Source organism: Mesoplodon densirostris, chromosome 2 (assembly GCF_025265405.1).
Source record: "Mesoplodon densirostris isolate mMesDen1 chromosome 2, mMesDen1 primary haplotype, whole genome shotgun sequence".
Lineage (NCBI taxonomy): Eukaryota > Metazoa > Chordata > Mammalia > Artiodactyla > Ziphiidae > Mesoplodon > Mesoplodon densirostris.
In genome coordinates this window covers 179092861-179108812 of record NC_082662.1, presented here as the reverse complement: position 1 = coordinate 179108812, position 15952 = coordinate 179092861, and the positions used below count along the sequence as shown (strand labels likewise).

The window sequence follows — 15952 nt, the reverse complement described above, 5'->3', positions numbered from 1 at the left end:
GACCAAATCATCCCTTACCAAAGATATTCATAAAAAACAGAAGTATTTTTGTTGAAACTAAATTATCTGGATAATGAGCTCACTATTTGAGACTGTTCTCCAGCCCCTCCTTTCATCCACACACAGCAAATGGTAAATTTGTTGTGTAACAGACATGACTCTGGTATTTCTTCCTTGTAAAAGATGTACTTGGTACATGGAGCTATAAAGGAAAAAATGATGACTAGAATGATCTGAATTTCAGAACATAATAACATTTGAGATGAAAGTGGTGTGTTTTCTATATATTAGAAACATACAGCTAACCAGAAGAGACTGCTTGCCCAAGGAAACTGACTTCAATTTATACTTACTCTCACAAATGTATTCATAAAGGGATGCCCAGTGAAACTTAAGTTAATTTTACTTTTTATATCAAGAGAAGTACCATTTAAAAAACTGATTGTAGCTGTAGCTATTGGTGAGATCAGATCAAGATGGGCAGAACCCCTTCAATGGTTCCTTTGTTTATGTAGATGTAAGTTATGAAGGAAATAAGAAATGGTGAGTCTGGGAAGAATAGGAAATTAAATACTTTTCCTAAAGACATCAGAATTCAATGACCATCCTCCCCCGCCCTCCCCCCCCAAAGAAACCCACAAATAGTCAGTCAAACAAATACGTCAATAAGATAAAATATGTCAAAGAGGAGGCTCATTAAGGGGCTGTAACCCAGGTGTGCAGGAAGGTAAGCTGACTGCTCCCATTCTTCCCTCTACAGCAGGGGCAGCAAGCCTGGCTGCCAGAAGTAAAAGTGGGTGCTGACTGCACCTTCCAGACAAGATCGCTTCTTTTGAACAAAAACACTGGCACAGCACATAGCACCCACAGGTGGTCTAATTTCCAGTTTTCTCTCAGATTTGTGAGACAAGTCCCCTTGGGCTGGAGGGGCCCCTAGTCTTTTGGACTTACAAAACGTAGGTGTCTAGAAAAATTTTTTTCACAATATGAAGACTCATGCCATTCACTTTGAATATTAGAAAGAAATGCAGGGACTTCCCTGGCGGTGCAGTGGTAAAGACTCCACGCTTCCAATGCAGGGGGCGTGGGTTCAATCCCTGGTCGGGGAACTAAGATCCCACATGCTGCGTGATGCAGCCAAAAAATAAAAAGTAAAAAACATAAAGAAATGCATATTGTGGGGGTTTTTTTGTTTGTTTTTGTTTTATTTTATCTTGTTTTGTTTTTTTCACAAGCTGGTTACATGGGACAAAGTGGTTTATCTGAATAGTTGAAAAAAATCTTTGCTAGTGTTAGCAGAAAAAAAAATCTCTTGAGATTTAGTATTATGAGGCTAGTCAAAATATCACCCCAGCACATTTTGTTATATGTATACTTCCTTTCTAGAAGCAGCTGCCATCAGTATGTTTATGTCAACTTATGTTTCAATCTAATTTGTGGGGATTTAACTTAATTTCTTTCCTCACATCTTCGATTTGGACTTATTAAAAATCCTTACAAGCATCATTAAAAATTTAATAATAAAATTTTGGTCTTGGTCCTAATTCCTTAATAAGTTTTCATTGCTTCTATGAAGAGACAAAATTAACTTTCTGAGACTTATTCTGTTTTTCTGCCAACTACCTCATGGTTAAAAGTTAGATTCAATAATGTTAGATAGTCAAGTCCTCTTTATTTTGGAAATTGCTATATTTCGGGCACTTAAGAGTTCACAGATCATAGAAAGTTACTTTTCCATATGATTTCCCTAGGTAGTGATGGTGTATCTGTAGTTAACTGTGATGATAGTAATTAATACATGTATGAGTGTGTGTGTGTGTGTGTGTGTGTGTGTGTGTGTATGAGTGTGGTTTTCTCCACTAGACTGTGAGCTCTTTGAGGGCAAGGGCTATGCTATTCATCTTTCTTTCCTTATCACAATGCCTGTCAGCATATAGTAAACAAAAAGAAATTGCTGAATAAAATGAATTTCTTCAACTGAAGTCATCATTATATAGCAATGCTGGATTAAGTAACTAATGAATTGAAAATAGTGGAGAAGAGTCTAGGGACCATGATAATTTAGATTGAACCAAAAGGATATGCTAGTAATGGATCCTTTTTAGCTTACAAAAATGGCAATTTTATATGGTTCATTCTATTGTTTCCTTAGATTTACGTGCAGCCTCTCTTCAAGAACCTCACCGTATCTGTAATGTTTTCCCACTAGGACCCTTTCAGATGGACAGGAGGATTTTCCTTAGTTTTCTTCATTCCCCAAAGATAAGAACATCACAGTTAATATTCCTAAGGCACAGAGCAATGAATACCCAACCCTTTACACATTACTAAAAGTATTCTTTCATTTAGCATCTATTGGCACACCCACTGTGTGCCAGGCACTACGGTGGGGATTGTGATACAGAAGTCATGAAGACAAGGCCTTGCTCATGGTCGATATGACAGTAAAATGGGGTATCCAGACAAGTGGCCAGATCAGTACAAAGACAATAGTGATTTGTAAGGGGTGTGCTATGGAAATACATTAAGGAAGCAGCTGATTCAGACCAGAAAGAGGGTGCTCTGGGAAACTTCCAGGCCAAGACTTGAAGGATGGTAGACAGAGGGAAATGGCAGCTATGGGGAGAAGTTGAGGGGTGGGTGTTGCCTGTTAGAGGTGCCAAATGCAATACTAACGTGGCTGAAGCACAGAGGCCCAGCAGAGGAAGAGGGGAGACAAGACCAGATTGTAAACAGAGTTCAGAGTAGGGCTAGTCAGTGTGAGTCTAGAAGCATAACCCACCTGATAGAAAAGTCATTGAGCAATATGTCTTAAAACTTTTCCTAAAATAATACTTGTGATTTTTTGAAATTTGATTACATTGCTTGATTCATGAAGGTTTAGACTTCACTTAACCCCATCCAATCCCCTCATTTTATAGACAACAAAAGTGAAGCCCAGAGAAGTTAAGTGACTCCCCTAAGGCCACAAAGCTAGTCCTCCAGCACAGGATGAAAGCAAACCCACGCCTCCTTACTGTCCCGTGGTGTACTCTTTTCTGGCATTGCCTATTTGCCCATTTCTTGATCTCTTCGAACTCCAGATTGAATTCTTTCAAGTCCCAAGCCTGTTAACTAAATAATTTTTGTGAATTGAATCAATGATTTATAGCAAATTATTTCCTGGGAAAGCAAGCATTTTACAAGTGGCCCAAACTTTCCCCAGTTTTGAACACGTTCAACATTTCCAGATTTCGCCATTACGTGTCTGGTTAGAGCTGTGACAAAGGCAAGAGGCTAAGGCTCAAACACCTACAAACTTGAATTCAAAAGGCTTATCTGAAGCGTGCAGTTAAGATGGCAAATATTACACATGCTGACTGTTGCAGCTCGATGATTAATGCCACAGATAATAACCAAACATGTTTTATTGCATAACTGATAACTGGCTCACACAATGAAGACACTCAGATTCTTTGAACTATTCAACATGCTCCAAACTAAATGCCAGCATTTGTTTTTAGAGTTTTTGTAATCTCACCTGCTAAGACCCTTATCTTCATAAAACCACTGAGTTCCTGAATAAATACTGTGCCACAGATTTAAATCTTCTGGGGGATTTGATGCAAGTGGTTGCTGGATTTTACATCTCAGAAGCTCATATCTAAAGCAAAAGACAAGCAGAAAGATCAGGGTTATCTCAACTAATGTTATTACCAAAATTCAGGTTGTCTCACGGTACGAGTGTGTGGGGTGTATGTGTAAACATAAAGAAAACATCTTAATTTTCTTTTTTTCAGATAATCTTTTTTTTTTTTTTTGGCACAAGTGTCATCTGTGTAGCTAACTGGAACAACTAGCTACATTCACATTTTACTACTATCAGTAAAATGATAACATTTAGATTTCTTCTCTATCAGATTTGCCAAAACTTTATTGCCAGTTTCACACAAAATAGAATTACAAAAAGCTTATAAAGTTAATGATTTCCTAAAACTTCTACCATCACTACTTTATAAACAATGATAATATTATCGACTCCATAGTCTTGCCTAAGTGTCAAGTTGTTATAAAGCCATTTCAGAATCACAGTTCTTTTCTTTCATCTTATCTATATTCCTGACCACATGCTTTACAAGTTTCCAGATAATAATAACATGCCAAAAAATTATTGCGTTATCTTTAGAATTTTGAGGCATGTTTGTGCAAATACATCATTCAGAACATGCATCAGGCTTGCTTAACATATAATAAAGATATACTTTGAAAATCAGGAGAGGGGCTGTGTAGAGAAGCATTAGAGAACAGCGATTGTTGTTTCAAGGGTTTTTAGTTCCTCAACATCATGATATTTTTACCTTGATGATCTTTTTATGGTTCCATATAAGTCAAGATACAGAAGATGAAACTGTATGAAAATTATGGGTGAGGCAGACATAGAGAACAGACCCGTGGTTGCCAAGGGGGAGGGGGTTGGGGCAGGGATGGACTGGGGGTTTGGGATTAGCAGATGCAAACTATTATATATAGGATGGATAAACAACAAGGTCCTACTGTATAGCACAGGGAATTATATTCAATATCCTGTGAGAAACCACAAGGGAAAATAATATAAAAAAGAATGTATATATATATATGTATAACTGAGTCACTCTGCTGTACAGCAGAAATGAACACAACACTGTAAATCAACTACACTTCAATAAAAAACATGTTATGAGTGAGGAATATCCAACAAGGAATTAGTTCGATGTTCCTCTGTGAGGAAAAGCCTTCTTCCTCCATTCCTTCCCAGAGAGATAAGATCGTAACAAAATCCAAAAGCACTGTCGCTTTCTCTTACCTCAAATTGGGTCCGTTTGGCCTGGTTGGTGGCTGCCAAGAAATGCCAACATACGATTCACTTAGTGGAACCACAGACAACGGGCTAAGATCCTGAGGCAGGGCGGGATGCGTGGTAACATGGGTAGGGAAACTCTCTGTGCACCCACCTAGATGTCCATTACCCCCTGAGCAAGCCACAATGGTGACAGAATAATTAGTGAAAGGAATCAGATGAGTAACGACGTGACTGAACACAGAGGAAGTAACGTTGGTGATTGTGATGTGAGGGTCAGGCATGCGGATCTCGTAGGTAAGGATGTCTCCATTCAGGATGAGTGGGGCTCTCCAAGTGACCTGAAATAAAATGTAAGCTTAGCACCAGTGTGACAACATGGGAACAGAGCAACTGCAGTTCACAAGGCCTGGCATTTTGCTCTGCCTTGTTTTCAGTCAAGTCACTTTCTAAATACCCACTTTCGACTTCGCCCTTTGCACTAGACAGTAATGAAGGGTTTTGGATCAATTAACAGTACACCAGGAACTAGATGAAATGCTGTTTCCTGGGCTGGACTTTTAGTCTGGAGACTTTCTAAGATTGTCAGACTAGTACACACCTTAGTGATTCATCTCCACCATGGGTGCCCTGAAGGACACAGAGCACACACATGGAGAGAATTCACACATCCACACGCATCAATGGGGTGGCAGCAGGATTTAATAGTTCTCTTGTTTATAACTCAATTAAACGAAACGTCAGAACTCCTTGCTTTGCATTATTAGTGGGTACTCTAAATATGTCACTATTCTTTTTTTTTTTCTTTTTGGATGGTGGTGGGAGGGTGCAGAAATCATTCTTTGCATTTTCTGAGGATGCCCTCTTGGGTACCTGAATCTCACCAGTGCATAATGTAAAGCAAGTAAAGCAATAACAACACATCCTGTTCTCAAAGACAAGAGACATGTGGAAAGCTTTAAAAAGGCAAGCAAAGAATGATCCTGTTTAAGTCATAGACATGAACATCAGAAGAAAGAAACACTGTTTTCTAATAATGTTTAACATAACTTTTCTGGCTAAATACTGTAAGGGCATAGTGCTAACCCACTCATGCTCTTATGGGGGACAAAGGACCCTAGAAAAACGTGCATCAGTCATTAAAAGATTACTTGTTTATATGCTATCATGGGTCATCTTTTTTGTGTTGTCTTGCAATGTTCCTTAAATTTTGGAGTGTATATCCCGTCTCCCCAGTAGACTGTAAGCTTCTTGATAGCAGGGCCTAAATTGTACACCCATTTAGTGCCATACACCGAGAGATGGAGTTCCAGAAGTAATAGCAGTTATGGCTGTCTCCATTATGTTTTTCCTTAGCACACAGCTATTTTGAAACTTTCAAAGAGTTTTCCACAGAGTGATATATTGATACCTACATTTATAGTTCTATACAAATTCGAAGTCTGAAAGGCATCATAGAAAAGTGAGAATGGAAAAGGATGAACCAAAATTTTCTACCTTAAAGAGAAAAAATTTCCTCTAGAAGGAATCTGACCTGAGATATGTGTAGGGTATTCTTCCTAATTCTTGGTGACACAATGGGCCTCTACCAGATGTCATTGGGCAGTTGCTTGATGATTACGGTCCTAACTTAAAATTAACAAGGACCTGACATCTACTCCAATTTTACTACAGAGCTTGAAATCATTGCTAATTTTAAAAACTTTGTCTGGACTTCTCTAGTGGTGCAGTGGTTAAGAATCCACCTGCCACTGCAGGGGACACATGTGGGTCTGAGCCCCGGTCCAGGAAGATCCCACATGCTGTGGAGCAACTAAGCCCATGACCCACAACTACTGAGCCCGCGTGCCTAGAGCCCGTGCTCTGCAACAAGAGAAGCCACCACAGTGCAACAAAGAGTAGCCCCCGCTCACCACAGCTAGAGAAAGCCAGTGCGCAGCAACGAAGATCCAACGCAGCCAAAAATAAATAAATAAATAAATAAAAATAACAAACAAACAAACAAAAAACCAAAAACACTTGGCAGAGAGTTCCACACTGTGCTGGTGAAGAGAAATTTTAGATGAGTTCCTTATGAGCACAGAGGATTTGCCTGGATGGAGGAGAGATCAAAGAAGCCTAATGTAAGCAAAGTTTATAGAGCGGACATAGGATTCTATTTGTCTGGGGGGTGCAGTGCTCTTTGTGGACTTCAGAAATGAGTCAAGGTCATATTTACAGGGCTTCCTGGTACTTGTCATGCAAATGGAAAATGGAAGGGTTATCACAGCTCAATTCTACCTGATTCACATGTGGAATACCACTTGCCTCTGGAACTAGAATGTTCTGAGAGTTCAGGACAAGGCTTGGCAGCCCTTGAAAGAATCCAAACTTTGGAGGTAGTCTGTGTTAGCAGTTGAGCTGAGAGTGAATTGATTTGGAACTCAGTTGTTGAGCCTAAGAAAAGCATTCATAAAATAAACCTTGAATAAGATCTCAACCAGCGAAGATTAAGCGATGTGATGTAATGGTTCTGGAGACAGTCATTTGAAGAGCTAAAAAATCCCTGTGTTCTCTAACTATAAACGTTTGCATCCAGAAATTGGCTATTTTTCTCACTTAAAAAGTTACAGACTTAAGAAGATACATCTTTTTTTTTAGTTTATAAATTTATTTACTTATTTTATGTTTGGCTGCGTTGGGTCTTCATTGCTGCACACGGGCTTTCTCTAGTTGTGGCGAGCTGGGGCTACTCTTCATTGCGATGCACGGGCTTCTCACTGCGGTGGCTTCTCTTGTTGCAGAGCACGGGCTCTAGGCGCGTGGGCTTCAGTAGTTGCAGCACACGGGCTCAGTAGTTGTGGCTTGCGGGCTCTAGAGTGCAGGCTCAGTAGTTGTGGCGCACGGGCTTAGTTGCTCCACAGCATGTGGGATCTTCCCAGATCGGGGATCGAACCTGTGTGTCCCCTACATTGGCAGGCAGATTCTTAACCACTGTGCCACCAGGGAAGCCCAGGAAGATATATCTTTTTGGCAGTACGGAGTTGGAAGACATGAATCTACTTCCACAGAAAATTTTTATAAGGAATTTTATAGCAAGGTGGAGAAGGCCATTGTCATTATAGTGAGTAGGCTATCAGAAATGGTATCTAATTTGATCATCCTCCTGAAAATATCCTGGAGCTATTACTAAAAATAAATGTGCCCAAGCTTTTTAAAGAGCCGGTTAGTTAAATATTGGATTCTATTCTTTCCAATGCTTATGACTACATTTACTAGAGTGTGGCTAAAATATGTGAGATTAAAACTTTCATTCAGTTTAATTTTCCATGGCCTTTTATATATCTATTGTTCATAGAAAGGATTATAAAATATTGTTGCAGCCCAAAAAACTCAGACCCAAGAGCATGTTCCTGGCCTGATAAGCAAAAGGTATGTTATCTAAAACAAGACTTTTACACTGAAATTTTCTAAACAGAATTGTAGTTTCTGGATGGGAATAAAATGCTTATTTTGGAGTTGCTTTGCCAACAATGATGATTTCTTTTATTTGAGTGGTTCTTAATTGTTTAGATTTCCATTCTCTGTTTAGTTATTGTAAATTTGCAAAAAATAGGACAGGTGGGTAGGTGTTTAAGGAGCTACTGACTTTTACCTATTTGTTCAGATCCCTGAAGAGTGGCCCTAAACAATCAAGGGACCTACAAGATCCTGGTTGTAAGCAAAAATTTATGGAATGTAGGTCAGATGATTGGCTTCGGGACTGAAAAAAGTAACACACATAAACATTGTAACTTACTTCTAATTTCTTTAACTCCATCAAACCATATTTAAGAACTTTATGAATAAGAGGATTTATGAAGATTGATATAATGGGTTGAGAATGGGCTAAGAATAAATATCCTTGATATTTGATGTAGGTTATTCAACCAAAGCTGTGAGATTTGGAACAAAACACTTAACATCTCTGGGCCTCAGTTTCCTTGTATCTAATGTTAAGAAACAATTCTTGCCCTCATATCTACATAGAAGGTTTTATAATTCTAAGACTACTTAATCAATACAGAAAATGAATGACCACAGGGCATGAGAGTGTGGTAATATTTGACTCCATATGGTAATTCCTCTCAACAACTGACTCCCCGGCAAAGCTTCTCATACAGAACAAGGTGTACAATAAGTATTTGTTGAAATGAAATTAAAATTTTCCTTTAAGATACCTTCCTTTCCTTTTAAAGTTGTTAATAGTAATTTTTTTACTTCGGATATTTGATTTGCATTTTGCATTCGGAGAAAAAACCAAAGATATTGATACATACAGGAAAATAAATTATGGTCCTTCACCTCGACCTCCTCCTGTCTCTCCCCATTCCCACCCTTTAAAGGTGAAAAGGTGATAGCTTTGAATCTATTCTTCCATACTTTCTCACACAGCAAATATATCCACATATAGGAACGTTTTCTCTCTCTCTTTTAATTTTTTTTCTGGAAAAATTTTATTTTATACCCATTATTAACCTATAACTTGCTTTTCACACTCAACTAGAGATCAGGGACACACCCCATCATGTTTTGTGTTGCATAATACTCCTTTCATGGCTGAAAACAGACTATTCAGTTATCCTACTGACTTGACTTTACTGTTAAAAACCATATTTGAAAATGTATGTATACATATGGTTGTACTATTTTTTTTATTTAAAAAATTTTTTTGGCTGCGCTGCACGGCATGTGGGATCTTAGCTCCCTGACCAGGGATCAAACCTACGTCCCCTGCATTGGAAGTGTGGAGTCTTAACCCCTGGACTGCCAGGGAAGTCCCTGTACTTATTTATTATTATATAGGTTAGCAAGAATTGCTATACCAAAATGTATGTTTAATTTTAATCATTATTGATGGATTACTCTCCGAAAAGTTTGAAGTAATTCACTTGATCACAAACAATGAAAGAATATGTCCATGATTTGTGTCCCCACAAATTCTTGAAATTACTGCTCCTTTTAGAGATCAGATTTGTGGTTACCAGAGGCAGTGGTGGGTGAAGGTGGTCAAAGATGAAACTTCCAGTTATAAGATAAATAAGTACTAGGGTTGTGATGTACAACACGATTAATACAATTAACACTGCTGACGTTACATATGAAAATTGTTAAGAAAGTATTGGGTTGGCCAAAACGTTTGCCTGGAATTTTCCATAAGATGTTACAGAAAAACCCGAACAAACATTTTGGCCAACCCAATAAATCCTAAGAGTGCTATCACAAGGAAAAAATTTTTTCTTTTATTTTGTATCTATAGGAGATGATGGATATTCAATAAACTTATTGTGGTCATCATTTCATGATGTATGCAAGTCAAATGATTATGCTGGACCCCTTAAATGTACACAGTGCTTTGGGTCAACTCTATCTGAATAAAACTGGAAGAAAAAATAAGAAATTACTAATCCTTTTGGTCTTGCCAGTATTACTTTATTATTTCTTTAATTAATTTGTAGTTCCTTGACTTTTTTAAGATATAAATATTTTCACACATTATTAACTCTTTGTATATCCTCTTATCACATTATTTATCCATATTTTATACTGTTTTCTATTGAGTTGTCTTTTTATCATAAGTTATTAGAAGTTCTTTATTATGGGGAAATAATTTATTTTTCTATAATGTCTTATAGATGTATTTTCCCAATCTATCTTTTGAAGTTTAACTTTTTTTTTGAGGAATCTTATATCTTGCAAAAACCAAATTGTTTTCTAGCTAAATATAACTATCTATTCTTTTAAGGCTGCAGGGTTTGCCTGTGAAATGGGGATAATAATAGCCTTTATCTGACAGGGCTGTAGTAAGGATTCAGTGAGAGCAATTCCTGGAACTTAATATGAACTCAGTGAATATTAGTTGTCATTTTATTTCCTTCCATATTCTGTAATAGCCTATATGGGAAAAGAATCTGAAAAGGAATGTATATATGTATATGCATAACTGAATCACTTTGCTGTACACCTGAAACTAACACAATACTGTAAATCAACTCTACTCCAATATAAAATTAAAATTAAATTAAAAATAGTTTATAATTTTTTAATGGTTTGATTTAAGCAGATATCAAAGACCAGCCCATCCTCAAAAACAGGTGAGAATGATGATTAAGACTTAATTCTTTTTACTTTGGTTTATTATCAACCTGTAAATGAGCAACGCTAAGAGTACACACCATAGCAAAGCTGTGCATGGACACCATCTGGGGGACAGGATTATTGTTCCTTGTGGCACACACACCAAGGCTGGTGGTTTTGACGATCTGAGCCAAGAGAGGACTCTTCTACCTGAAAAGCTGAGAGCTGCAGGCCTGCTCTTTCATTCTGCTTTAGCCGTGGGAGGGTGGGCCTGCGACTGGGGCCATCAGAGTACAGAGGCTCATGTTATCACCAAAAAGCACTTTTGTTGTTGTTGTTACATCACAGTTATACAACTTAGTTATTCTATGTTTTATTTTTATTAGTCTTCAATCATACTCAAGACTCCAGTGGAATAAATTTATAAATTGACTTTTTCCTAATCTGGTTTTATGTTGAATATTTGTTAGAAATGGCTACTGAATCTTACAAGTCTTTTTTCTGCATCTATTGATTAAAAAAAAAAAAGGGCTTTCTCTTTTAATCAGTTGATTTAAGGAGTATGTTGATTTCCTGATGTTGAACCAAACTTACATTTTTGGAATCAGACCAGATTTGTCCTGGTATACCATTCTTTTAATATACTCCTGAGTTCAATTTGCTATTATTTTATTTAGAAGCTTTGGCTCTATAGTCACAGTATGAAATTAGTCTATAGTTTTACTGAACTATCTTTTTCAGGTTTTGGTATTTTTTTTACCAACTTTATACAATGAAATGAATTTTCTTAAAGTGATTAAATATCACATCAAAGTGCATGGCTTTCACACAACCGCTTTGACAATATATATTCTTTTCCTTGTAATCAAATAAGATATTAAGAATGTAATTTTGATATGCAACTTTCCTTTTCTTTTTTTAAAAAATTTATTTTATTGACGTATAGTTGATTTACAATATTAAACCAACTATAACTTCTGCTGTACAGCAAAGTGATTCAGTTACACACACACATATATATATATGTGTGTTCTTTTCCATATTCTTTTCCATTGTTTATTACAGGATATTGAATATACTTCCTTGTGCTATACAGTAGGACCTTGTTGTTTATGCAACTTTCCCTTCCTAATGCTCCTGTCTATGCCAAGTTATCTCTTTTTTTTTTAAAATTTATTTATTTATTCTTGTCTGTGTTGGGTCTTCATTTCTGTGTGAGGGCTTTCTCTAGTTGTGGCAAGTGGGGGCCACTCTTCATCGTGGTGCACGGGCCTCTCACTATCGCGGCCTCTCTTGTTGCGGAGCACAGGCTCCAGATGCGCAGGCTCAGTAGTTGTGGCTCACGGGCCCAGTTGCTCCACGGCATGTGGGATCTTCCCATACCAGGGCTCAAACCCGTGTCCCCTGCATTAGCAGGCAGATTCTCAACCACTGCGCCACCAGGGAAGCCCCAAGTTATCTCTTTATACTTACTAAGATGCTCCTTTGGGTTATTTTCTAGTTGGCCTAAGTATGTGAAGTTTCCTTGCCTTCCCTATTAGATGCAAGCTCTTACAGGTGGAGTGGTGGTGAGAAGACCACAGGGTACAAAATGGGAAGACCTAGAGTGAAATACCAGTCCATTTCCTTTATTATCCCCCAACCTATCGGCTGGTAGTATTTATTCCTGATTTGTTTCTTCCCTCAAGTCTTTTTCATGTCTGGGCATCTTATATATCTGTTTATGTTGTTTTGACTAAAAGGTACACTCCATGAAGGTGGGGATTTCGATTTGGTCACTACTGTATTCTCAGTGCCTAAAAGAGGCACTCCTAAAGACTTATAGGTGCTCAGTAAAGGTTAGTAGAACTGAAATTATTATTATTGTGTCAATAATATTACTGACAATTCTCTTCATCCTAATATTTGCAATGACTCTATGAAATAAAGGTTGAATAAATTTCTTAACCAATGCATTCATGACCATCCTTCTGTTCTTCCTCATATTTTATCCATTTGCAATTTTAACTATTAAATCTTATCTTTCTTAAAGAGAAATCACTGTATTGCTGTCACATTGCCTCTGTTTACCAGATAAGCATATCACGAGGACATTGACTTAGGCAGTCTGAAGATCTTTTTGAACCTAATGTGAGCCCAAAATTCTTAAGCATAAATATGTTGTTTTAATATTATTTAAACACATATAATCCAACGCTAGATTCAGCTGAATATTCCTGATGACTCTCCTCATTGATAACTTCTGATGTTCTAGTTATAAAGTGAGAATTAATAAAAGGTGTGAATTTTAAAAAACTAACACTAATGTCCAATGTCTGTATATTCCAAGCACCTTCTTAGAGACTTTTAGATTCCTGACCTGGTGAATGCCTGTGAGAGTCTGCTCCCAAGCCAAGTTAATCTAAACTTTAGTTTAGCAGGTTGACAAGCCATGTACATTGTCTTATTCCTGGATGAGGTTACAAAATCCAAAGAGGAAGAAAAAAAAAAGAATGAAAGAAAAAGTCAGGCAATTTGTTTTGAATATTTTTGATCACTGTTTATAGATGCTGAATCACATAGAATTGGGCATTGAGCCAATATTTTTCTGAAAATATTTATCATTTTTCACATCTGCCTAGTTATTAAACTTTTGTTAGAAAGAATCCAGAAAAAAGTCCGTTATCTAGCTTTCCCTTTGTGAAGGGACTGTGTTTATGTCACATCATATTGATTGGTACTGCTACTGAAGTTTTGCAAAGTTCCCTTAGGATTGAAAAGAAAAGTCATTTCCAGAATGATGAATAACTCTAGGTTTGTTTGGGGTTTTCCTTTGGTTTGTTTTGCTTTTCCTTTGAATGAAGAACAATTCTTAAGATTGCCCAATTCATATACTAAACATCGTACATCATGTCCTTCAAATTAATTTCCTTTTAGTGTTTTATCAACAGAATTCTATACATTTGTGGTATTTCTATCAAGAAGGCGTGTTACTTTGACCAATCTCATGCTGAAACTAAGACAGACTTATAAAAATCGATTTTAGTTTGCAGGTTCAACTAAATTTCTTCAAGAATTTACACTATTTAGCATCACCCAGTGTTTGCTTTTGGTGGGAGCGAGAGAACACACAACAGAGATTCAAGTAATAATTTCAGCAGATGAACTTTGCTGTTATGCAAATGTCCTTTGTTTTGTGCTCTGGTGAGCAAGCTGCTGCACCAATGCTTTTGGCAGTAGTACAAGATTGAATCCATGGAAGCATGTGTGTATTTACACAAAAGAGGCTTCTAAGCTACAAAACTCCCTCCTGTTTGGTTACACTAATTTCCCTTGAATGAAGTTTGTATGCAAGCCAAAACAATGGCAGTTATCCTGTGCTCTCGGGTTCATTCCCAGTAGATGAAGTGAATAATTGAACAGTTCCTAGATAGCCCCGTAATCGGCTATTTTTATTTCTTTCCCCATCATCTTGATCCTTTGATCATTAAAAAAAAATCAGAATATCGGTAATTGGAACTTTTGTTAATACACTAATCCCTTCCCCCGTATTTCCCCACCTCCTCTCATTTTCTGATCTATTTAGATCTGACGTGGTGGTTAAGCTAAGCATCCCACGGTGACATTCAAAGGATTTCAGGTGTGTGAGGCAAATGGAAGCATCTCAACAATATAATTAAGGGGTTACAGGGAGAAATGAAAAACTGACATCGAATTCAAGATAGTTTGGGCCAAAGGCCAAAAACCCAGTTTCTCCAGTGAATGCCTAAAACAACACGTGTGCGTTTTGTCAGCAGATGGCTCTGTTCAACACAGAGTCAATTCAGGGTAAATTCCTATGTCTGCAGTGGAGACAGACATGCCATATCTTACCTTGGCTGCGTCGTGTCCTAGCACATCCACCACGGGGGGCTGCACCCCAGCAGGTCGTGAGGGTCTCGTGGTCACTTCTGCCCAAGCGCTGCTGTTTGTACCTCCTCCAAGAGTGCTCATCAGGACCCGATACTCATATTTTGTCCATGGGCTAAGAGCAGAAGTCTTGTCGATAAACCTCATGGGATGACCTCTCGGGAAAGTCACCAGGGCAGTAGCTTCTTCCTTCCCTTCGACTCTTCTCTCGATTGTGAAGTTCTCCACCAAGCCGTTGGGATGGGTGGGGGGTTGCCAAGATATAATCACGGACGTTGGGGTATCGGAGAACAACTCTGGTCTCGGGATACCTTCTGGTGCATCTGGGAGTGTCCATACAGTCTGGGACTCTGGTGACAGGGAACACCCTTTTGAAGTACAAGCTTCTACTTGAAATGTGTAGGCTGTATATGGGCGCAAATGGGCCACTGTGCCATTAGTGACATTTCCGGAAGTTGTTAAGCAGAGACGGCCATATTGGTAAATGTTATAATGGGTAATGATCCCATTGCACTTTAAAGGATGCTGCCAGGTAACCAACATCATTCTTGGCTTCACATCCCGAAGAATCGGAGGGTCTATAGGTCCAGGTTCTACAAAGTAGAAAAAAAAGTAAGACAGGATACCTCTTAGAAACTCCCCACATTTCCTCAAAACAAAACTAAAATGAGTGATAACTCTCCTACCAGAGTATGGAATTGGACACTTGGTAAAGGCCAATAAGTAAGTGGCTAAGTGTCTCTTACACATTTACTCTTAAATGTGTAAGAAGTATGTACTTGTTGAACATTTTCAAATTCAATTGTCATTTTTGTCTCTAAGATAGCTTTATTAAAATCATTTCTTTTTATTAAAGCTAAGGATTCAAACTATCACAAGGACCTGAAATAAAGACCTTAGGAGAGGAAGGTACAAGAGGGCGGTTGTAACCAAAGTTGTAGCTTCCGCCCCATTTTTCTAGAACCCCAGTAACTCATTATAATCAATAACACCGTCTAAGCAAACCTGCATATTTTACAGCCCAGTAAAATCCTTCAGCATCTCTCATTATATATTCCATATTATCCCCGGGTCTGTTTATCATTCTAATCCATGTTTTGTAATTTATCTACTCCTTGTTAATATTATAGGTGATTTTTTTTTTTACTGTGA

At 37.9% G+C, this 15952-nt stretch overlaps 1 protein-coding gene across 1 annotated transcript in view; it reads right to left on the bottom strand.

The window, feature by feature from the left end:
* USH2A (usherin) overlaps positions 1-15952 on the bottom strand; it is a 790488-nt gene that overhangs the window by 240789 nt on the left and 533747 nt on the right. The window contains exons 40-42 of the mRNA XM_060088664.1: positions 14765-15393; positions 4823-5157; positions 3521-3643 (exon numbers count right to left, since the gene is read on the bottom strand). Of these exons, the coding sequence (XP_059944647.1) occupies positions 3521-3643; positions 4823-5157; positions 14765-15393 (1087 nt within the window). The remainder of the gene's footprint in view (positions 1-3520; positions 3644-4822; positions 5158-14764; positions 15394-15952) is intronic.